General features: G+C 54.8%; 1 protein-coding gene across 2 annotated transcripts in view; it reads left to right on the top strand.

The window, feature by feature from the left end:
* Positions 1–910: 910 nt before the first annotated feature.
* The window catches only part of COL2A1 (collagen type II alpha 1 chain), a gene marked incomplete at both ends in the record, with an annotated part of 30238 nt that continues 7952 nt past the window's right edge, over positions 911–23196 (top strand). Inside the window, 36 exons of one of the 2 annotated variants that reach the window (XM_084255917.1) lie at positions 911–995; positions 5024–5233; positions 6873–6922; positions 7029–7061; positions 7160–7213; positions 7375–7476; positions 8411–8488; positions 9114–9158; positions 9260–9313; positions 9997–10050; positions 10754–10807; positions 11170–11223; positions 11377–11430; positions 11710–11754; positions 12241–12294; positions 14805–14849; positions 15290–15343; positions 17001–17099; positions 17396–17440; positions 17530–17628; positions 17793–17846; positions 18137–18244; positions 18592–18645; positions 18726–18824; positions 18978–19031; positions 19444–19542; positions 19877–19930; positions 20271–20324; positions 20656–20709; positions 20917–20970; positions 21131–21175; positions 21367–21465; positions 21659–21766; positions 22213–22266; positions 22577–22630; positions 22974–23027. In XM_084255917.1, coding sequence (XP_084112043.1) covers positions 911–995; positions 5024–5233; positions 6873–6922; positions 7029–7061; positions 7160–7213; positions 7375–7476; positions 8411–8488; positions 9114–9158; positions 9260–9313; positions 9997–10050; positions 10754–10807; positions 11170–11223; positions 11377–11430; positions 11710–11754; positions 12241–12294; positions 14805–14849; positions 15290–15343; positions 17001–17099; positions 17396–17440; positions 17530–17628; positions 17793–17846; positions 18137–18244; positions 18592–18645; positions 18726–18824; positions 18978–19031; positions 19444–19542; positions 19877–19930; positions 20271–20324; positions 20656–20709; positions 20917–20970; positions 21131–21175; positions 21367–21465; positions 21659–21766; positions 22213–22266; positions 22577–22630; positions 22974–23027 — 2466 coding nt within the window. The remainder of the gene's footprint in view (positions 996–5023; positions 5234–6872; positions 6923–7028; positions 7062–7159; positions 7214–7374; positions 7477–8410; positions 8489–9113; positions 9159–9259; positions 9314–9996; positions 10051–10753; positions 10808–11169; positions 11224–11376; positions 11431–11709; positions 11755–12240; positions 12295–14804; positions 14850–15289; positions 15344–17000; positions 17100–17395; positions 17441–17529; positions 17629–17792; positions 17847–18136; positions 18245–18591; positions 18646–18725; positions 18825–18977; positions 19032–19443; positions 19543–19876; positions 19931–20270; positions 20325–20655; positions 20710–20916; positions 20971–21130; positions 21176–21366; positions 21466–21658; positions 21767–22212; positions 22267–22576; positions 22631–22973; positions 23028–23196) is intronic. The other variant, XM_084255918.1, reaches the window with a different exon arrangement.

Raw genomic sequence — 23196 nt, forward strand, 5'->3', positions numbered from 1 at the left:
TATCTGTGCAGCACCACCCTGCTCCTTGTCGTGGCTTTAGGCTCAGGTCAAGGACTGTCTGGGCTCCAGAGGACCCTCTTTCACCGCCTAGCTGAGTGGGGGAGGGTTGGGAGGCTGTCATTCCGAACTTCCAGGTGGGAACTCAGGCGCCAGGTACTCTGGGAAGGGACTAGATGATGGGTCTAGCGGCAAACCAGGTCCTGCTTGCCAGTCTCCAAGATTTGGGGACTCCAGGTACCTTAGTGGACTGCCCTTTAGTCCCCCACCGGCACGCACACAAGGTCCCAAGGCAGGGACCCTTCTCCCAACGCTTTGCTTTTCCTTTCTCAAGCTTTCCCTCTTCCCTCTCAAGTCTTTTCCGTCCACGGTCTAGGGCTCGCGTCCTGCGCCTAGGCAAACACCCCCGCCTCTCCAGCCCCGGCAAAACTCCGGAGGGGAGGGGCCATAGGCCCCCCCCTTCCCGCTGTGGTCGGAGGGGGCAGCGCCGCATCCCCGAGTGGGGGAGGCCAGGGGCCGTCTCTGCGCCCCGCCCGATCAGACCACTTGGCACTCTAGGAGGGGGGGCGGGACGCCCGGCTAGCCGAGAGGGGGGTTCGGCCCAGGCAGGTGCGGGCTCCAGCGGAGCCCGGGCGAGCTCCGGGGGCGGGGTCTCAGGTTACAGCCCGGCTGGGGGCCAGCGGCGGCCGGCGGTTTGGGAGAGTTCGCCAGCCTCGAGAGGGGCCGGGCGCATATAACGGGCGCCGCGGCCGGGAGAAGACGCAGAGAGTTGCTGGGTTGCCGGGTCTCCTGCCTGCTCCTCTTGCTGCAAGAGCCTCCTGCATGAGGACGCGGTAGAGACCCGAACCCACGCAGTGCTCCTGCCGCCTCGCTGCGCTCCGCCGCCCGGCTCTGCCCGGCCCCGCGGTGAGCCATGATCCGCCTCGGGGCTCCCCAGACGCTGGTGCTGCTGACGTTGCTGGTCGCTGCTGTCCTCCGGTGTCAGGGCCAGGATGTCCGTAAGTAGCCGGCCGCCCCTGCCTACCGCCCGCCTCGCCCTGCCTCCGCGCCCCCCTCCCGGCCTTCTCCCCCTCTGGAGCAGGCGGGCTGGGGTTCGAGCGGCTCCCCGGGTGATAGCACGCCGAGACTTGGGTGCAGGAGGTGCGGGAGCGCACCTAGTCGAGTTCTGCAAGTCAAGTGTTCTGCTCGAGAGTCTTCTGGCCCGGTCAGTGTTGGAGGCATTTGCGACCCCTCACTTGTCGCAGAAATATTTACTACGCAAAGGGTCGTGCAGGAATGGTTTGCATGCAGATTTAGGAGTGCTCTTCCCACTAGGTTGGGGACTTAGGCGCGCACACACCCAACTCGCTGGCCGGAGCACTCGGCGTTCAGCAAGGCAGGTCGTGGCGCATAGATCCTAGAAGGAGGAAAGAGAAGGCGAGAGGAGAGAGCAAACGCCTGGGTCTTGACCTCGCGGGGGTATCATCTGGGGAGGGTTGGTGGCGGGGATGGGGGGGCGGTGGAAAGGAGTTTGAGGGGGAGGGAGGTGAAAGGGGAATAACACAAAAGAGATGCTACGAAATGGTGGGCTAAAATCCGAGGTCACAAAGAAAGGCTTCGGAAAGGTACCGAGGCTTCAGCGTCCCTGGTGGGTTCCCTCACCCTCCGAGCCAGATGCAACCTTGCACTTTCGCAGCTCGGCACTCCCCCTGCCTCCAAAGCGCACAGAAACGTCCCTTGGAGAGGCCATCTAAGAGGCGATAACATTCCAGCCAGACCATGCTTTTTTCAAACGCCCTGGAAAATAGCGCCCTCTCCCTGGCGTCCTACCCCCTAAACCTCCTGGCTATTACAATGACATACTCTTCTAAATTTCTGAAACTCAGTCGGTGGCGGGGCTGCGTGTGTGTGTGTGTGTGTGTGTGTGTGTGTGTGCGCGCGCGCGCGGAGCGGCGTGGGGTACGGAGGGCCGCACGGTTGATGGCTATAACTATTGCAACCAAGTATCGAGATGACAGTTTCACAGTCTGGTCCAAAGGCGGTTCGGACCGCACCTTTCCATCGTCTCCTTTGGTACAGTCCTACTGTCTGGGATTATATTCAGGGCAAACGAAGCCTGGAAAGTGTATTAGGTAGAGAGGATTTTTTTCCACGAGTTTGGGCACGTTTCCGATGGCTGGGATTCCAGCCCTGTCTTTGTATGGTACAGATTGTAAATCAATCGCAGGGGAAACTGTGGTGGTGATGGTGTGGGGAAAAAGGGAGGGAGCGGGAATCGGAGTCCCTCTGCCAAGGGGTTTCTGTGCGCTCTCGTCTGCCACCCGGCTATCTCCAGAGACAGCTTGGCTGACTGAGCTCCGAGAGGACTTTGCGTTCTTGAGAGCGGCTGACTCTGGCCGGGCCAGGGGTGAGGGCCCGGAGCGCCGGGCCGGAGAGTCTGGCTGGGTTGCGGGACGGTGAGCTAAGCTGGCGGTCCGCTCCCGGACACTTGGAAAACGGTGTGTTTGTGTGTGTGTTGGCTCAAACCGACTTTTATTTTTGTCCCAAATTTGTATGGACACACCCACAAAGCTGTTCTCTTGATAGGCATCTGCCTTAGTGAGCAATGGAATTAGGTGTCTAAAATCATTCCCCAATTCTCCATCTGGTATTAGAAAAGCTCACTTAAGTGGCAGAGCGCTTTTGCCTTCTTAGCTTTCCTGGGAGGGAGTGAATTCCACAATTTTTTGGGCTCAAACCTCCCAGTCGCTCCTCCTTTGCCCAGCGGGACGCCTCCGAGCCGCTGACTTTGCGCCCCGGAGTGTCCTAGCTCGGTAACCCCCTCCCCCGGGTCAGCGGACCCAAAGACGTGACATGGGGAAAGAGGCCGCCTGCGTGGACCTCAGGAATGTCAGAAACCTGGAGCTCGGGCACGCCCCTCCTCCCCATCTTTCCAAGAGTTTGAAAAACGTTTTGGCGGCGCCGTCTTTGACCCACATCTGCATTTCACAGCCCTTGCTTCCGTAGGTGCCCCCGGCTCCGGGGAGAGACCTGAATCCTCCTTTGTGAGGCTTGTTTGCGTTGGGAGATTGGCAGCGATGGTTTCCAGATGGGGCTGAAAAGCTGCCCGTATTTATTTAAACTGTTTCCTTGCGGAGACCCGTGAATCGTGCTCTGTGTGCGCACGAGAAAAACCCCATTCATGAGCGGCGAGGTCCGGTGGGTCCCCCGACTCCCCGACCCCTCTCCCACAATGCCCCCCCTGTGCCAGTCCGCCTCCAGCGGGCCCCACCCCTGCGCGGAGCGGCGGCGAGGCACAACAGTTCCCCGAAAGAGGTAACTTTTAATTGGTCTGCCACAAAGAATCACTTATGCCGCGCGGCGGTAATGAGCGGAACCCGACCCCGCGCGCCGGGACGCTATCGGCGGCCGTCACGAGCTGCAATTATGGTGGTGTCGGGCTCCTCGGTCCACACCTCGGGGATCCGGTTACGGGGCTGGCTCCTTTCTGGGGCAGTCATTCAATCCCGCTTTTCACCTTCCCGGGTCCGCGGGCCAGCCCCGTCCAGGGCCTCGGCGCCTCCCGCGCGCAGCGTGGCGGGGCCCCGCCCCTGCGCCCCCGCGTCCTGCCGCCGCCCTGCCCCGGGCAACCAGATCCACTTTCGGGGTACGCCCCTGTCGTTCCACCGTGGGGCCCACTGGCATGAGGGTGGGCTCTTCCCTAGTCTGGGCGGCAGGCCGTTGACCTCGCCTTCCCTTCCCCCCGCTGCTGCCCGCGGCACCAGGTGGGCAGCGGGGGGTGGGACCCCGCAGCTTCTGCGTAAAACTGTCCCCCCACCCCCCACCCCCACCCCGTCATTCTGGGGATAAGACTGATTGCCTAAAGACGGAGCGAATCTCTTGTAGTGCAAAAGGAGAAGGAGGGGGGTGTTTATGTTTTCAGTCTCCTTAAAGAGAGCACGGGGCAAGCCCCATTCTTTTCCCGCCCACCTGGTCTGGGAGTTTTGTTGCCGCAGCCATTGCTTTGGGGATCCTGATGAGAAAAACAGCGCCCGGCACTCCGAAGCATGTGGTGCGTGGTCTTCAGCCCCTGCAGCCGCGAGCAGCGTCCGTGCTCGCAGTTCCCGTTTGCGGGGTGAATTCCAGATGACTGGACGCTGGTGAAGAGAGATCAGCCGCTGTCGTTCTTGGTTTGCATTCTTGGAGTCCAGACCGGACTAGCTAATCTTAGCAAAGCCCAGGCGTTCAAAGCCTCCTCCCTCCCACCCCTCAAAGTTGGGATGCGGTCATCTGATGGATCAGAAATAGCCTAAGGAGGGCTACAGTGGAGGTCAACATTGGAGTCCATTTGCCGCTCCTTGAGCCCCAAGGCACATTAATAGCAGGCTTGGGTTCCAAGTGTATTGTCTGAATGGATTTATCCTCCCGTCCCAGATTGGTGCTAATCCTAACATGTTTTAAAGAATGGAAGGAGATCCTAATTCTAATTCTTCCTCCTTTTGCTCCTCCCCCACAGCTGCATTTTGGGAGCCTTGCTGTTTGTAGATTGTAATTTATGTGGGTAGAATTTTCTGCATATTTCCTGGATTTTAGCCATTAGCTGTATTTAACAAATCCCAGGACTCCTAGAGGAAGGCAGAAAAAAGACCTCTGTTCCCTTTGCTGGAGGGAGACCCTCCTAGTCCTCACCCCTCTGTCTTTACAGACCTGGAATTTCACTGCTTCCTATTCCCACTCCAATGTGCCCCATTCCCCATCAACAGGACTTCACTTTCCTAGATAAGTGAAAAAAATATAGTGTTGTAGCTTGCCCCCACCTTCATTGCTGGGTCAGGGTTTCCACCAGGGAACAGACAGCACAGTGCAAGGCACGCGGTTGGTGTTGAGTACATGGACTAATGAATGATGTTTTAGAAAATAATTTTTAAGTTCTCTATGTTCAGTCATCGGAGCCCATATTCTTCAGCATTTGAATGATGTCAAGTTGACTGCCACCTCTTTCTCTCTTTTCTTGCTCCCTACCCGCTCCCTCACTGCGCCCTCTGCTTCTGCCCTGCCCTGGGCCCAGAGGAGGCTGGCAGCTGCGAGCAGCATGGGCGCAGGTATAATGATAAGGATGTGTGGAAACCCGAGCCCTGCCGGATCTGTGTCTGTGACACTGGGACTGTCCTCTGCGACGACATAATCTGTGAAGACACGAAAGACTGCCTCAGCCCCGAGATCCCCTTCGGAGAGTGCTGCCCCATCTGCCCAACTGACCTCTCCACTGCCAGTGGTCGTAATTTATTTATTTCCTGTTCCACATAAATAAATTACTTGCAGGTGCGGCGAATGCCATCTCATGGATGCTGGTCACCGCTGCAAAGTGGAGGGGCTGGCTATCCATGAGACCCTTGCAGCTGAGGGAAAGGAAAGGCCACTTCTCGATTATGGGTTGAAACTGCCTGAACCTGAGATATTAGAGGGTTCTTTCTCACCTCCAAATAAATAAATAAACAAAATGCTTCCAAGGCATATGGAAGGACAGCTGTGATTCCATGAAAGTACCCTCTTTGGAATCCTCCTTGCCAGTGACTGCAGCCTCAGTGGAGATCAGATGCTCTGTCTGGCCAAACCACAGGTTAATTCCTCTTGTGTTACCCACACCTTGTCTTTTGTGTAGAGGAACTCCAACTATGTGGCCATCAGTCATCAGTGTAGTGAAATCTCTGCCCAACAGCAGCCAGGAAGAGAGCAGGCTTCTTGTTTGAGATGTGGGACAGAAGTGGCAGTTTTTTTTGTCCTTACCTCTGTTGGAGTTGACTGCCAATGAAGAAGCCAGTAACCTGGAGAAGGGGGAGCAGGTGCTGGGAGTTCTAATGGTGAAGGGTGGAGATGGCACTGGCACAGAGCACTGTGCCTGCACTCTGAGGGGAGGAGGGGTTACTATTAATTCCCAGCTAGAACCAGGCTGGTGGGTGATATGTATGCAGGTGACATCTCCCCAGCACTCAGACACTGGCCCTGTCTTCCAAAGAGTGGGCGCTAGTGCTTGTCAGGGCCTCTTGGGTGGCCCTCACTATTCCCTCGTGCTCAGCAGAGGACAGATGAAAGGGAAACGAGAAGTTGCCTTTCCTTAACACTTCACCAAAACAGAAGCTGCTTTGGGAAGCTGCTTTTATGGTCCAAATTCCCAGATCATTTCTGAGGGGGCCTACGTGAGTGAAGTGTTGATTACCTTTATGATTTTGCTGCCACAGAGGGGGGAGGGGTTACTGATTTGGGATGGCACTGACTGCAATGCCCTCTGTAACTCCTGTGCCCTGCTGTGGTCTTTTGTTTTCTCTTTTGTGCTTACTTCAAGGAGAGCCAGCTCAAACGTAAGATCTTTCTAACTAACTCTTCTTCTGGGAGGGCTTGGGATGTGGGAAGGTCTTCCTATCTAGCGGGGGAAAGAAGAGACAGAAACTTCTTTCTGTCAACTTGCTCCTTTTTTCTTGTTGACTGATTCAATCTTGGGCTCTTCATTTTCTCTTCGCACCACCCTGCTCCGTTCTTTTGCATGCCAGCTGCCTTTGGAATAGTAAAGGCCGGGTCAGCTCCATTTCTCATGGGACCTCAGCAACCCCAGGACCCCAGTAACCCTAACACCCCAACAGATGTTCAGTGGAGTAATAGGAAGCTGCCTTCTTCCTTGGCTGTGTCCCTTTCTTTGTTTGATCCTTTAAACAATGTTTGAGTGACAAGAGTACATTCTTATCCACCACATGAATCTTACATTCTCTGTTTTTTATCTATTTTCAGGGCAACCAGGACCAAAGGTGAGGGGCTTTTTGGTTTGTTGCTTTTGCTTTTATATTCCCTTTTTTAGAGCAGGGCTGTGCTTCAGAGGGCACCTGCATGCTGGGACCTGGTGTACTGCTGGGCTCAATCTTGAGAATATCTTATGTTTCAGGGACAGAAAGGAGAACCTGGAGACATCAAGGATGTAAGTACAAGTCCTCACGTCGCATCTGCCCCTCTAACTGGGTTGTTTTCTTGGATTCCCCTCTGAGTTGCCAACCTGTGGATTCCTCTCTTCCTTTCTCTTGCAGATTGTAGGACCCAAAGGACCCCCTGGGCCACAGGTAAGAAAGAGAGCGTGCCATCCCTTCATCCCTTTCTTGAAGTACTGATGCGCAGACCCTGGGCTTTGCTGTCATCTCAACATTTTCTTCACCTTCAGGGACCTGCAGGTGAACAAGGACCCAGAGGTGACCGTGGTGATAAGGGTGAAAAAGTGAGTAGAGAAACAGTGCTTTCTGGCTCTTGGGGACTCTTAGGTTGTCAACCCCGACCCCTCCCCAGTGCATGTGACCATCTCCTCAAGGGCAACCTACGGACAAATGGTTTTTGCATAAACACTGCTTCACATCAGTGCCTTTTCCCCTTTTTGCCCAGGGTGCCCCTGGACCTCGTGGCAGAGATGGAGAGCCTGGGACCCCTGGAAATCCTGGCCCTCCTGGTCCTCCTGGTCCTCCCGGTCCCCCTGGTCTCGGTGGAGTAAGTATCCTTATGTCCCCTTCTTTCGGGCTGTCCCCGGGATTGTGGCTTCTAAATTGCTATTCACACCACCTGGCTGGAGTCCACAGCCTCCTGCGGTGTGTACACAGGCTGTCCATGGGCTTCTCCGCCGGGCCTGTAATTTAGTGGAATCACATACTAGCATGAGGCTATGTAAAGAAGGTCTTCAGTTACCTGGCTCCCTGGCGTCTGTACTGTGTGGTTGGTTCTTGGGAGTGGGCGTGGGGGTGGGGGAGAGGATGACTGGGCATTTGTAGTTCTCTGGAAGGAGAGTGACCACTGTCCTTGGGAAGACATTTCTTCTCGGTCCTTGCCAAGTACATTCCGAGCAACTATTCATTCCCATGAAAGAGTCCCACTGAGTGAAGGTGTGTGGCTGGAGTTGTTTTTTGGACTCCAACCAATCAGAAAATTATATTATTGCTGTGTTTTCACAGGTTTGCCATTTTGATGTGTGCTCTGTTTCAAATTTTTAAACTTAAATGGCTCACAGATGCCCAATACATCCCTCGCTAAAATATTTCAAGACTGTTGATTTTAATCTTTAGCTAGGTATTAAGTTTTAGAAAATAAAAGAAAGTCACCTTTAAAAAGTGGTATTTTAGTTGTACTTATCAATATATGTTACAGGTATTTAATCCTTTAGAATTAAAAACCAGATGAAAAGCGAGTAAATGATACTCCTCCAAATAACACTTCATCCTCCAGGGAAATGATTGTGCCTCTGTTCACCCAGTAACATATTTCTAAATATATTTTTCAGGTATCGTTGGTAACTCTGATTAGTGCTTGGTTAATTTCCAGCAGTTAGAGCTTAACTAAATTGAGTTTTTAATCCAGATATAGTTTCCCTAACCAAGTAGGCAGAACCTTGGACCTCTCAAACTCCTAATGTCGTTGGGCTTGTTTGCAGAACTTTGCTGCCCAGATGGCTGGAGGATTTGATGAGAAGGCTGGTGGTGCCCAGATGGGAGTAATGCAAGGACCCATGGTAAGAAAAGACCAGTTCTTCGCAGCCAGAATGGCAGGAATGGCCTTTAGTGGAGCCAGCTAGTCTGACAGCCTCACTCTATAGATAATTACTTAAAGCAGTTTTTCGCCATTGGTGCGTAGTCTCCCATTTAGTTTGCCCAGATCATTTGGCTTTGCAGGGCAATGGATGCCAGTGTTAATGATGCATAGGAGTTACTAAGAAGAATGGGAGTGGAAAGATGCATCTAGGCTCGTCTATTGGAAGGCCAGTTGTTATTGCTCTTGGAATGAGAACTGAAGAATGCAGACAGCAGTCACTGTTCTCCAGCATCCACAAAACTTCCAGCAGGAAACCTCAGCCCTGTAGCCCCAACTTGGCACATGCTAAATGAAATTCAGACTTTAGTAAACATGGCTGCTGGCCAGGAGAAAGCCAGGCCAGCTTCTCTGTCCAAATGGTGTCTATAAATAAAAATAGATTATTGTATGGGGAGTGGGCAGTGAGAGGGAGCAGCCTCAGTAGGCCCCCTACCCACAGTCCCTCCTTGACCTTTGTCTGGCTTTTAGCTGGAGAAGGTGGCTTATTGGAGGCTGTGGGTGTAGCATTTCCAGTCAACCCTTTTTCCTTTTCTGTTCCAATGCAGGGCCCCATGGGACCCCGAGGACCTCCAGGCCCTGCTGGTGCTCCCGTAAGTACTGGCTCTGTCCTCTTGGTGGTAGTACAGATGTACCCAAGCTCTCTGATGTCAGCTCGTGGGGGTCAACCTGGTGTCCTTGCTTTACTTTTTAGGGACCTCAAGGATTTCAAGGCAACCCTGGTGAACCAGGGGAACCCGGTGTCTCTGTGAGTATCCTGAGGGCTTTGCCCTCCACCTGGGGTACCTTCATTGATGTGCCACTCACACCCTAGTACTGTCGCCTTCCTGCTTCTCCCCAGTACTATCCTGTGGTGGAGGGCCCAAAGCAAATCAGGATGTCACCTGACTGAGAAGCAGATATGGCAAGGAGGCCAGGAACCCTGTTGTAGCAGTTCTCTTTCTGGGTCCCCCTGGCTGTGCTATCTCTGCCTCCACTATGATCTGCTCATACCTTTGTTCTCTCACCTCAAAGTGGGTCTTTCCAGTCTTTCTTCTTTACATGGAGCACTCTTCTAAAAACTACACTTCCAAAGTTTTATCCACTGATTTGGTGTCCTTATTAGCCTCCAACAATCTCTTAAACTCTCTCTCTCTCTCTTTTTAAAAAGATTTATTTATTTATGCACACAAGAACTGGGGTATAGGCCAGAGGTGAGGGGGGTGAGAGGAGTCACCAGAGACAGAGTGGGGAACAGAACAGGCAGACTGACTGAAATCCACTGCTGAGGGGAGCAGCGGGTGAGTCAGGAGAGTTCTGCTGTGCCATGTGGGTAGCTCCCTGGGCGGGGATTGAACTTGTGCTGCAGTGGCTGCAGATAGTTTTATAGGTTGTGTCTTAACCCCTTGCACCACCAGGAAGCCCTCTTAAACTCTCTTACTTTGTCTGTAGGGTCCCATGGGTCCCCGTGGTCCTCCTGGCCCCCCTGGAAAACCTGGTGATGATGTGAGTATATATGAGTGGTCAAGTGAGTGGCCACCCATTTGAAATGGCCTGGAGAGGGTGCATGCTGGGAGATGCTGGGGGTTCTGGGGGCTGCCAGGGAGGGGTAAGCTTAGGCAGGCAGGCACAGACTGTCTACCAGTTATGTTCCCACTTGCAGTTTAGCTCATAACTGCTCTGGGAACTGATTTGAACCTAGTGGGAAAGAAAATAATTAAAATATCATTAGCTCCAGGAAGGGAAGTTGAAAAATGAGAGAAGGGAGAAGGAAAACACAGGGGGAAAGATGTAGAGAAGGAAAAACAAGGAAACACGCAGCAGCCCAACAGTATCTTAATTTCAAATGACTTGGGAAGCTTAGCCTGAGTCAGGATGTGTACAAGGATGAGGCAGAGTTGGCTCTTGAATTATCCTTGTGAATCACATTAGATGCTAAGGACTTTTGAGATTAGCGTGCTCGCCCAGGCAGCAGAGGCTAAGAGAGGGAGAGCAGGCCCAGCAGGAAGGCTGGAGGCAGCTGGGGAAAGAGAACTTGCAAATGCAACTGTGGTGACTCAGGGAAGTCTGGCATCTGAAGGAGAGGAGGTGGGTGGGTAGGCAGGTGGGCAAAGGCCTGGAGGTCTGCAAGGAGAGATGCTTTTCTGCAGTGTGCCACCCATGCTAACATGTCTTCTGAGGCAGCTGAAGTACATATTTCGCCCTTCAGGGTGAAGCTGGAAAACCTGGAAAGTCTGGTGAAAGAGGCCCTCCCGGCCCTCAGGTAAAGCCCACTATAGAGGTGCCCTCCTGGAGTCAAGGCAGCCGCTTCACAGCCAGCCCGTCCAGTTCTTAGCTCGCTCCTGAAACAAAATCCCAGCAGTCCTACAGATATCACACCTTGTCATGTTTGTGACCCTAGCACCTACCTCCGGGGAGACTGGCCATCATTACTTATGTCCACCTTGCTTAGGATGGGCCTGGCACAGTGGGGCACCTGGGAATTACTGACTGAGCTGGCCACAGGCTGGGCTTCCCGCTGAGGCCCTGGGACACTGGCTCCGAGGGCTCTGAGGGCTCCGAGCAGCCCAGGGCTGCCTTTGCCCACTTCTGCTCTGTGCCCTGAACCTCATCTTTGGATTTCAGGGTGCTCGAGGCTTCCCAGGAACTCCAGGTCTTCCTGGTGTCAAAGGTCACAGAGTAAGTACTACGGGTAAGGGCTTGGGTCTGGGGGGGAAGAATTGCCAGGGACTGGAGGGAGGAGGGTGGGGAGTAAAGCATTTTGGGACATGTATGTTCCTTCTTGTTCTGGCTCCCTGGAAGTGTGATTGAGTGTTTTCTCTTGTCCCCTAGGGTTACCCAGGCCTAGATGGCGCTAAGGGAGAAGCTGGTGCTCCGGGAGTGAAGGTGAGACCCTGGAAGCGAGGGAGGACCTCTTCTTTCCAGTCAGGGAGATGCTGTTGATCTTAGTAGAGTGAGGACATGAGAATGACCCTGGCTGGGAGCCCTGGGAAGACAGGCTGCCATCAGATGGGTGAAGGGAGATGGGGGAACTTCCCCTCACAGAACTGACATTTGGGGGTGTCAGTGCTAGTTAAGATGACCAGAACTTCAACTTCTTCCTTTGGAGTTTTCTGGGGTCTGGCAGTAGGGTGCCAGGCCCTGACCCTGTGCTCCTTTTTCCAGGGCGAGAGTGGTGCTCCTGGTGAGAATGGTGCTCCGGGCCCCATGGTGAGTATGGACACACCCCCATGCACCTCCAGAAACCCTTCAGACTTCTAAATCCTAATAGATGATTCTGATACAAAAGCAAGTAGCTCTTCACTGTTGTAGCTTTCATCTGTTATGAGCAAAAAGGAAAATTATTAAATATATGATTTGTTTGAGATTTTTACCAGCACTTCCTTGAAATAGACCTGTTGATACACTTAAAGTGTGCTTCCATTGAGAAAAATTCTATTGATTTTGGGGAGCTCATCTATGACAAGAAATAAAACATGCCTGTGGCAAAACCCCTGAGAGGTAGCACCAGGAGCATCTGTATGTTTCTGGACACAGAAACCTCTGGTGTGATATGAGGAGGCCTGGAAGGAGGGGCACCCCACCCATGCCTCCTGGGAGTGTGCAGGTCCCCTCCTCTCCATGTCTACGAGGAGAAGAGATGAATGGAATGGAGTGTCTTTAAGTCAACTCATTCCTGTGTTTTCTGGTGAACAGGGTCCCCGTGGCCTGCCTGGTGAGAGAGGACGGACTGGCCCTGCTGGTGCTGCAGTGAGTAATTGACAAGGCCAAAGGTCACCATTTGCCCAGCACTTTAGACTTCACAAGACACTTTCATGTTGAATTATTTTGCTTGACCCTCAAAACAGCCCCACAAGGGGTAGACCATCCCCTCAGGATTCATTCTGAGTGTGTCTGTCACAACTTCCCAGGAGTCTGCACTGTCCAAGAAGTGACAGGGAGGGTGGGCTAGTGAAGGCAGGACTCTAAACCAGGACAGATTATTCAGTTCACCCCCTCAATAACCCGCTCCTCAGTCAATCCAGTTTCATCTTATGGCCAGACTTGAATTGGCTGTCGTTCTGCACTGCTTTCTGGTCTTTCTGGTTTCTCAGATGAAGCCCTAGAAAAGTGTGAAACAGTCTAGCATTAACATGCAGAGCCTTTGTACTGACTCTGCTGCTGCTTCCAATGCTGGCAGCCCTTCCTGTGTTTAGTACCTTCCTGTGTTTAGTACCTTCAATGCTTGTCTCGTATTCCTCAAGTACTGTGAGGCAGATTCCATCATTCTCTCCATTTTAGAGAAGAAGAAACTGAGGCACAGAAAGGTTAACTAGCTTAAGACAGACAATGCTTTTGCAGCCTCACACTCAGGTAGCCTCTTATTCAAGTGGGAAATGAAGTACAGGAATTTGCAGCTGGTGTTCAGTTCCCATCCCTCTGCCATGGTGCCCAGGTAGAGCTTGGTCAGTGAGGGCAGTGGTGGTGCCGTGTATAAAAAGATGCTTTCTGTTGACCTTACACTCTAGCCAGGGGTACCCAAGCTAGCTCTGGGCCCTCTTCACAGGACCTTGCAGGGCTGGCCAAAGTGAATCGGCTTCACTAGTAACTGCTGTCAGATAATGTGTTTTTTTGGTAGAAATCTCCCTCAAAAACAGATCAGTGAAACCATAAGCAGGCTTGACCCCCATTTGTCAGCCAGAGCTGAAGTGGCTTTTCCCTGGATTTCTTTGTGTGAGTGGACTAGAGTGAGCCAGGCCCTCCAGGAACCCCCTACTTCTGCAGATTAGCAGGACCCTGGCCTGTGGCTGGGTGCCAGGGTGGCTGCACCCCATGAGGAGCAAAGATGAGCTGCATCCCCTGTCTGGTTCACCTTCCCACCTGGGCACAGCAGGCCCTGCGTCTTGCTTCCTTGTTTGTTCCTGCCCTCACGGCAGTCAGGCTGGCAGGGAGTTCATAGAATTGGCGTAGATGGTTGACAACGCCTCACAGTTCCCGGTATGGGCCTGGTGTCAAGGCTGGGCCAGGACGGGCCTGGCTGGCCTCTGCCTGCTGCAGTCACATGCCCCTTATGCAGACTGTGTCCCCTCCCCAGCCTTGCTGCAGGGAGAGCCTCCATGCCAGCCCAGCCCAGCCTCTCTGAGCATCACTGTCCCCTGTGATTAGCCTGGCCTCAGGCCTTTCCTCTGGCCAGTTCTGGTCGTAGGGTGCTCCAAAGCTACTAGAAGTTGCCAGGCCAGCCCAGAGGGGCTCTGGCCAGTGTTGAGGCTTTGTCTCATCTCTGACAATTTTTTTCTGTTTAAGTCTTCTTTTACTTTCCCTTTTAATGCCAATCTGAACAGTCTTCATCAGGAGAAATAGACCATAGGCAGAAAGAAAATTGGAATTTTACTTAAAACACAAACCCCCTGAAAGTGTCTCTCTTCTTCAGCTTCTGAGAGGCGGAGGCAGAGATGGGCAGGCAGGCTGGGCTCAGCTGGGGGAGGTCCCTTTTGGCTGCTCTGGTCCCTTGCCAAGGATCAGGTGCCAGGACCAGCTCCGCCTAGCTCAGTGGTGCCCAGTGTTTGGGTAAAAGTTCCCTGGGCCTTAATAGGCCTTGAGAGAGAAACAGGGTAATCCTCACCACAAACTCAAGGGGAAAAAATCCCTCGAGGAGCAAGTCCCGTAGATAATGAGGTGGCAGCCTGGCCTTCCTGTGTGAAGGAGTCCTAGGCACTCATGCTCAGACGTGGTCCTCAGGCGTGCCTAGTGCCCTGTCCCCATCAGAGTCCTTCCTAGGCCAGCAGTGAACATCCTGTGGGAATATTTGTTTTTCTTAGGTCTGGTTGTCCAGGGGTGGGGAGCTAGAGCACAGAGGCAGCCTGGACTTAAACAAGGGGTGGCCACCCAACCCATACTGAAGAGTAACCAGGTCTCGGGAGCCATCACTAAGCCGTGAGAGCTCCCCTCACCTGAGCAGGCAGGGAGAACTGAGTCAGGGTTGCTGCTTGATAATTTCATTTTCCTTTGTCCCAATTCGCTAAGTCTTTAAATGATAACTCAGCCTTGCAGTTGGGCATGTTTGAGATTTACTAAAACTGTTTAAGCCAAGAACAAGCCCACTGCCATACTTAGCCCTGTTCCTGCAGCCACTGTGGAGGGGCTCTGAGGCCACTCCCCCAGCCCCCGGGGCTGCCCCACAGCTCACCCCTCACCAGCCTCGTGCTCAGGTCCAGGGCATGTGGGCAGGTAGGGACTGAATTTGTGGGCACCTTAATAAAGCAGCTCGTTTCTCCTTACAGGGTGCCCGGGGCAATGACGGTCAACCAGGCCCTGCAGGGCCTCCGGTAAGTTCCTTCGCGCCCTGGCAGACTGTCTTTGAATCCCACTCGCAGGCAGCTCTGCAGTGGAACCTCAGCAGCACCGTGGCTTCTGCTGCAAATGAAGAATAATTCCTCTCACTTGAGCATGTTGATATCAAGTTTTGAAGCTAAAGCTCATTTTTCCCACTCGCCTTTTTGGCAGTATTTTTCAGGAGGGATGTGTAGGGAGGGAGGGTAAGGGTCCTCTGCTGTCACCATGAGTCGTGTCCCAAACTCACTCTGCTTATGAAGTTAGACCTGGGGACGCGGGCGACAAGTTCCATCCAGGGACTGACAGCCACAGTGGATGTGAGCAAAGTCAGTACTGATGTGGGAAGGAGTGTGAGGTGTTGGGGTGACTCTGGGTGCTAGAGAAATCGGTGCCCAGAAATGGCACTCACCTCTCCATCCCTTTCTTCCTCCAGGGTCCTGTTGGTCCTGCTGGGGGACCTGGCTTCCCTGGAGCTCCTGGTGCCAAGGTGCGTGCCCCGATGGGTCAGGTTGGGGGCTCTTTCCTATAATCCTAGCTGATTGCCCCCTGACCACCTTGCCCTTTGGAGTGTCTCCTACCCCCTCCACCCTGCCCCCTCCCACCCACTGGTGCTTTCCATGGAGGCAAAGGAAAAAAAAAGTTAGGCTTTTCACAAAGTCATCACCAGCAGGAAGGAAAATTAAGATGGTGTGGTAAAAAGCTGGAGGTCCAGTTACAATTTCAGAGTGGGGAAAGGCAGAAAAAATGAAGAGACACAGGACTGCAGGGAGGGACCAGAACATCAGGATGGAAGGGAAGAAAGCCAAGCTAAGAAGGCTCTAGACTCTGAAGCCTGTTGGAAGGAAGCAGGCATGGGCTAGGAGGAGGTTCCTTGCTTCCCTCTTGCACCCTCAATTTCTGCTGTATGAGGGGGTTGGCTCTTCCAGGCCACGTTAATTGAGTTCTTCCAAGGATTAATAATAGAGGCCAGTGGGAGGCCAGCCAGCTCAGGGAAAGGCCCCCCTCTGCCCAGTGCGCATGTCCCTGGGAATTCTCTCCAGGGCAGCCAGGAGATGAATGCAGAGGCCTCTGGCATCAGGTTGCTTTTCCCTTCCTGGGGGTTTCCATGGCAACCAGACAGTGTCTGAGGCCCCAGAGTTGGTGAAGGAGACCATTGTGAAGAGGGACAGCGGAAGGTGAGGGGGCTTGACCTTTAGAAAATAATAATTACCAAAGTGAAGCAAGAATGTTCTGAGAAGAAACCCGAGGCGGCTCTGCCCTCTCTCCAGGTCAGCAGCCCTCCCCAGGGACTCTGCTGTCCATGGAGCCTAGATGGAAGCCAGTTGTAGCTTTCAGGAAAATGAAAGTAAACGCCGAGGCCGTGGGGGTGGGGTGGGGGGCGCTGCCAGACACTGAGGAGAATCAGGCTGCTGTCTGAGAAGGAAAGGTGGAGTCAGGGCACGGGTCCCAGCTCGCACACCCTGGCTTTCTGGCTAACTTCACATGGCCCAGGCCGGAGCTGGATGGTGTCCGTCCATCTAGCCGGCTGCTGGTGCCCTGGGCTAAGATGCCGGAGGGCCTCCATTTTCTCAATAAAAGGAAAAAATAGGTGGAGATGGGAAGATAGAGGTGCCTGCCCATCTCAGCTGGGCAACCATCCTCATCCCACGAGGGTGGGCTGGCAGGGTCTCTCTGCACAGACTTTGTGATCGGTGCTGACAGGACCAGCCTATGGCTTGTCCCTGTGGATTTGCTTGAGGTGATTTTTTTTTTTAAGATTTATGCATACAAGAACTGGGGTACAGGCCAGAGGTGCAGGGGGTAAGAGGATTCACCAGAGACAGAGTGGGGAGCAGAACAGGCAGATTGACAGAAATACACCGTTGAGGGGAGCAGCAGGTGAGCCAGGAGAGGTCTGCTGTGCCACGTGGGTAGCTCCCTGGCCGGGGATCGAACTCATGATGCAGAGGCTGTGGATAGTCTCACAGTGCTGTGCTTAATCCCGTCAGGTAGGGGGCCGCAGGTGGTCAAGGGACCCCATGGGGAGATTGGTGATCACCTGCAGGGTGGGTGTGTAAGCCTGCATGGGCCCTGCTGTGCGGACCTGTGAGAGGTTCACATTCCATGTTCTTCTCACTCCATCCTCGTTGCATGTCTCTGCCTAGGGTGAAGCTGGCCCTACCGGTGCTCGTGGTCCTGAAGGTGCTCAAGGTCCCCGGGGTGAACCTGGAACTCCTGGATCCCCTGGGCCAGCCGGTGCCTCTGTAAGTGCAGCTTTGCTCTTCCCGAGGGTCTGTGGTCTCTGGCCCTGGCAATTTGCTGCGTGCTTAACTATGAGGGATGTGGAGCCCCGTCACCAAATCTTCATGCCATCTTTCACCCCACCCCTGCACTGACCATTAGAGGCAGCTCTCCCTTTGTCCTCTCCTTGCATCGCAGCAGGGCTGTGCCCAGAATATGGACAGTGGCTGCCCCTGGAGCTGGGGCACAGGAACACTGGGAGGTGGCCAGGTTTTGTTCTTTGCTGCTTATTTTATGATGACTCCATTCTTGTTTTTAGGGTAACCCTGGAGCTGACGGAATTCCTGGAGCCAAAGGATCTGCTGTGAGTATTGCCTCTGGACTTGCTCCTTTAGGTGAGGTCAGTCCTTCCTCACCCTCTGCTGATATGTCTACCTCTGCTCACTCTGACAGGGTGCTCCTGGCATCGCTGGTGCACCTGGCTTCCCCGGACCCCGTGGTCCCCCTGGTCCTCAAGGAGCAACTGGTCCTCTGGGCCCGAAAGGTCAGACGGTAAGAGCCCAGAGTTAACTGCAAGACCCACTGGCTCTCCTGGAGTCAACCCCCACGTCTTGCCTTCACTCACACCAGTCTCCTCCACTGGCACTGGGTGGAGGAGGTGGGGGCAGGGTGTGTGGAGAGAACCCAGTGTGAGGACCTGCCTCTCTTTTGTTAAGGGCGAGCCTGGTATTGCTGGCTTCAAAGGTGAACAAGGACCCAAGGGAGAACCTGTGAGTATCTCTCCTTCAGCCCTTGTCTTTCTCTGCTGCTACTTGTGCATCTCCTCCGCAGTCCCACCCCCTAATCCGGGGCCTGTCAGGTTATGGCCAGAGAAGGGGACAAAATGGGGGAGGACCCTCCTTTCTTTGTGTTAACCAGTTTAAACATTACCCTTTCTCTCTTCCTGCTGGGCCACTTCTGCTCTCCCCAAGTGCCCCAGTCCTGAAAGTTAAGGCCACTTTCTGCTCAAGTTCTAAGACCAGGTGAATACACACTTTTTCTCTTTTGTACTGGGTTTCAGGGCGCTGCAGGCCCCCAAGGAGCCCCTGGTCCTGCTGGCGAAGAAGGCAAAAGAGGTGCTCGTGGTGAGCCTGGCGGTGCTGGACCTATTGGTCCCCCCGGAGAGAGAGTAAGTGTGTAGCGGGGGCCCCTCACCTCAATGTGCAAGTCAAGTCCTGAGGCTCTGTGTCTCACCATGTCCTGTGGCCTTCTTGGAGTTCATACTCCTCCTTTCTCCACTCACTGCCTTAGAGATAGGATCCCTTCTTATTTGTCTCCCCATCTCCAGGATGACATAAAATAGTTTGAGCTCCTTCCCAGAAAGATCCTCAGAGTTAATATCTCAGGTTGTTGCAGGCCCAATCTATTGCTGCACAGAAATTGTGGTTATGGGGAAAACATCTGGCTGGGATCCCTGCAGCCATGGTGGGGTCAGGGACTATTCTAATGCCCTGCTTCTTCCCCACTTCTCCTTAGGGTGCTCCTGGCAACCGGGGTTTCCCAGGCCAAGATGGTCTGGCAGGTCCCAAGGTGAGTAGGGAAGGGGCTGGGTCCCTTCCTATATTCCTCATCAAATGGCTCCCACTGACTCCCTGTCTTCTCTTGTGTAGGGAGCCCCTGGAGAACGTGGGCCCAGCGGCCTTGCTGGCCCCAAGGGAGCTAATGGCGACCCTGGTCGTCCCGGAGAGCCTGGCCTTCCTGGAGCCCGGGTGAGTAGTGCAGCCACCTTTGTCCTGGGTTTCAGACTCTAAGCAGACAGACCCCTCAGACCCTTCCCTGTCTGTCCCCTCCAACCCTGTGCTGCCAGGGTTGGGCTCCTGGGGCTGCTCTGATAACCATCTTCCTCTCTCTTCTGAACAAAGGGTCTCACTGGGCGCCCTGGTGATGCTGGTCCTCAAGGCAAAGTTGGTCCTTCTGTAAGTCCAATATCTGGGGTTGTTGGGAGGGATGGGGGATTCCCTTCGAGGGGAGGGGAGAAGAGGAGTTGGGGGATAAGCTTGTGAATTTTGGGAACTGGGGAGAAGGATAGATGGTGGGTATCAGGGCACAGGTGTGGTCTGTGCAGGGCCTATGAACTCTGAAATGTCACCTGCCTTTTACATTTGGGTCCTTCCTTGGGGGAAGACAGAGCCTAGAATCACTTTCAGGGGCAAAACTTCTAACTTTGTCGTTGATGGGTTCAGTGTGTGACATGGCTGCTGGTGTCACCTAGGCCAGTCTCCGGCCTGCACCCTGTCCTGCCTTGTCACACGGGAGGCACACGGTGGCTGCTTGATGATGGATGTGGTCCCTGTGTCCATGTTCTGAGAATAGCGTCCTCTCTTCTAGGGAGCCCCTGGTGAAGATGGGCGCCCTGGACCTCCAGGCCCTCAGGGGGCTCGTGGGCAGCCTGGTGTCATGGGTTTCCCTGGTCCCAAAGGTGCCAATGTAAGTAATTAGCTGCCCCTCCATTTCCTTCCACAGGGTGCTGCCTGCCTCCCTGGCCCCTGGGGAGAGGGCTGGCCCTCCCGAGGGCAGTGATGAGCAGGAGGCCAGTCTCCGTGGCAGGAGAGCTCCTGACCTGGGGAAGCCCAGGCTCCTTACAGCCCTGGCATGGTTCCTGGGGCAGTCCTGTCAGTTCACATCTCTGAGTGTAAGAGAGGTGCTGACACTGGCTGTAGTTTTTGCTGCCGGTCAGGCCATGGCCCCAAACCCAGTCTGCTAGGACGGAATTTCCAGCCAGACCCTCCACCTCATGATCTTGCTGCACTTTTTCCTCCAGGGTGAGCCTGGCAAAGCTGGTGAGAAGGGACTGGCCGGTGCTCCTGGCCTGAGAGTAAGTACCCTTCCCACCGCCCGCACCTGGGTGTCGGCTGTGCGCCTGTCGGGGGTGGGGGCTGTCTCCATGGCATGACCCTGGGGTTCCCAGTCAGTGGTGAGGGGTCTTGTGCCTGCTCTGGACCCCTCAGGAGTTGCTATTAGCAGCAACTAATGGGGAAGGCTCCCTCACTGAGAAAGACTGAGGGAAAAGGAGGGGGCCAGGAAAGAAAGGAAGGGAGAAAACTGGAGTTCAGGCGGGGGATTGTGGCAGTCTGGGCCACAACGAATGCCTGCCCAGCCGGGGACTCGGTGAATAGAAGAAAAGTCATCATAGCACATTTCTCTCTCTCCTCTAGGGTCTTCCTGGCAAAGATGGTGAGACTGGTGCTGCCGGACCTCCTGGGCCCGCTGTAAGTACCAACAGCCTCTTCAGGTAGTCCTGTGGGCAGAGGCTCAAGAGGCGGAGGCAGGGGGACCTCAGGGCCACGCAATGATGGGTGTGGATCTGGACTGACCCATGACACCAGGCCCACCCTGAGCCAAGGGAGGGGTCCCAGGAGGCGGTGTGGACCCCAGATTTGGTGGTCAGGGGTGCAGCATTGGTGCATGAAAAGCAAGGTGTGCATGCACCTGGATTGGACAATGCAGGCAGGTATCCGGCCCACTCTCCCTCTGGGTCCCTCCAGCTAGGCCCTCAGGTTCCCTGGAGCACTGGCTCACCTGCCTTATTTTCCTCCACAGGGACCTGCTGGCGAACGAGGCGAGCAGGGTGCTCCTGGACCATCTGGGTTCCAGGTAGGTGGCTGGACCTCAGTCCCTGCCCACCCCAGGGCTCTCTGGGGCAGCAGCAGGTGCTTGAGCGAAGGGCCCATTTTAACATGGGCCAGGGAAATGGGGTTTCCCAGCACCCCTGGTGTTCTTTGTTGCTGCCTTTTGCGTCTGCCCTCTGCCAGGCGGCAGCAGACTCACTCTCTGGCTAACACACGTTACTTTGGCTTCTAGGGACTTCCTGGCCCTCCTGGTCCCCCAGGTGAAGGTGGAAAACCAGGTGACCAGGTGAGTACAGGGCTCTCTGAACTTGCGCAGGAAGGTCTCCGATGCACAAGGAGTTCTCCATGGATGGAACCTGATTCAGCCCCCAGTGGGAGGGGCATGTATCCGGGGGTCCTGGACATCAGAGCCTCTGCTCTCTCTCACTGTCTTCTTTGCTCCCCAGGGTGTTCCTGGCGAAGCTGGAGCACCTGGCCTTGTTGGTCCCAGGGTGAGTATCCTGTGGGTCACATCTGGGAGGTCTCCTTGGCCTGCTCCCCTGTGCAGTTCTGCCAACGCCTCCCAGCAGTGCAGCTGCCCTGGATGCTGGAGCTCCCCTCTGTCCCCCACCCCCTGATTCTCCTTGGGTTCCCAGGATTCTCCCGTCTCTCTGGCCTGATTGCTCCTTGGTGTCTGTTACAGGGTGAACGTGGTTTCCCAGGTGAACGTGGCTCTCCTGGTGCCCAGGGCCTCCAGGGTTCCCGTGGCCTCCCTGGCACTCCTGGAACTGATGGTCCCAAAGTAAGTGAGGCTGGACCTGCTGGCAGGACTCCTCGGCACAGTCCTGGGAAGCCCTGCTGGGCAGGGAGGAGGCCCAGGAGGAGTGAAGACTAGAAGGAGGGAGGAATGGAAGATGAGACAGAAGGAAAGGGGCTTTGGGGGACCAGGATCCCTTCAGGGTGCTGTCACCATAGACTCCCACTCTCCCTCCCAGGGTGCATCTGGTCCAGCTGGGCCCCCTGGGGCTCAGGGCCCTCCAGGTCTGCAGGGGATGCCCGGCGAAAGGGGAGCAGCTGGTATCGCTGGACCCAAAGGAGACAGGGTAAGTATAAGGTGGAAGGTGCCTCTTGGCTTAACTGCATTAATCAGTTTTCTCCACCCCACTGCCCCCCACAGTGCTGGAGGTGAGGTTCCCAGTTACCCTTTCCTTGAGGGACTTGGAGACTCCTTTCTAGAGCTCTCTTTTTCCCCTTCATTTAATTATGTATTATGTTGTATTGGGGTGAGGTTAGTTTGCAGTGTGGTATATGATCAGAGGCACAGGTGCCCTCCTCAGGCTGTCGGTCAGTGACACACTCTCGCTGCTTGCCCTTGTCATGCTCCCCTTAGGCCTGACCACTCAGCCTTTGAGCACAGAGATCCCTCTTGGAAGGGTGTGGGCTCCCCTCGAGAACTCCCTGAGTTCTCACCCAGCCAGGGGTCAGCTGCATTGGCAAAGGGGGTCTTTGAGCGCCCCCCTGAAATAACCTGCTTTACTTCACCCCACAGGGCGATGTTGGTGAGAAAGGCCCCGAGGGAGCCCCCGGAAAGGATGGTGGACGAGTAAGTGGAGGCTGGTTGCAGGTCCCTGGGCACTGAGGCGGGGACAGAGGCAGGGGACTCTATCAGCCTCCAGCCCTGCGCTCTGGGAGAGGGGCAGTATCTAGGAGTGGTCCCTGGTCCTGTCTCAGTTGTGTGGACTGGACAACTGCAGGGACTTTCCTGTCAAACTGAGGCCCCCTGGTGAGAGGGGTCCTGGGGAGCCATGGGAGGATGCTCGAAGGTTCATTGGGTGTGGGCCCTCAGAGTTCTTGCTGGGCTCCACGGTCCCTGGTGTGACTCTGCGCCTCACTTTGCACTCCTCTCTCTTTAGGGTCTGACTGGTCCCATTGGCCCCCCTGGCCCAGCCGGTGCCAATGGAGAGAAGGTGAGTCTTGGCTCCTCCTCTTTCTCTCTGTCTCTCCTCCCCCACTGAGCCGCCTCCTCCTTTTTTGCCAAAGACTGCTATTTCTTCTCCACACCACTTCACCCTCCTGCCTACCAGGGGCTCGCAGGGTAAGGGTGGGGGTCTTCTTGGCCCCATGAGTAGAGCCATTGGGCTGACCTTCCAGCAAAGGCCTGATGCGGGTGCACGTGTGGGCTGAGCCACAAGGAACGAACAAGCTATGGAAAGAGATGGGATACAGAGCCCCCAGCCATTGCTCTTGAGGGGCCCCACTCTGACCCTGCCTCCCTCATTCATGGCTCTTGTCCCTCCTCCCCCCCCTTAGGGAGAAGTCGGACCTCCTGGTCCTGCAGGAACAGCTGGAGCTCGTGGCGCCCCGGTGAGTGTCTGCTTCCTGAGCCTGCTTCTGTCCCCGGGCCCCTGGGGGCCTTCTTGGCCTGACCCTGCTGGCACTGACACTGGCCCCTCCCTGTCTCTGGGTCTGGGTTGGGGAGAGAGATGAGAAAGAAAAGGGGAGGCATGCCACCCCAATAATAGGGTTGGAATGG

The sequence above is a fragment of the Talpa europaea genome (genome assembly GCF_964194135.1).
Source record: "Talpa europaea genome assembly, chromosome: 15".
Taxonomy (NCBI): Eukaryota; Metazoa; Chordata; class Mammalia; order Eulipotyphla; family Talpidae; genus Talpa; species Talpa europaea.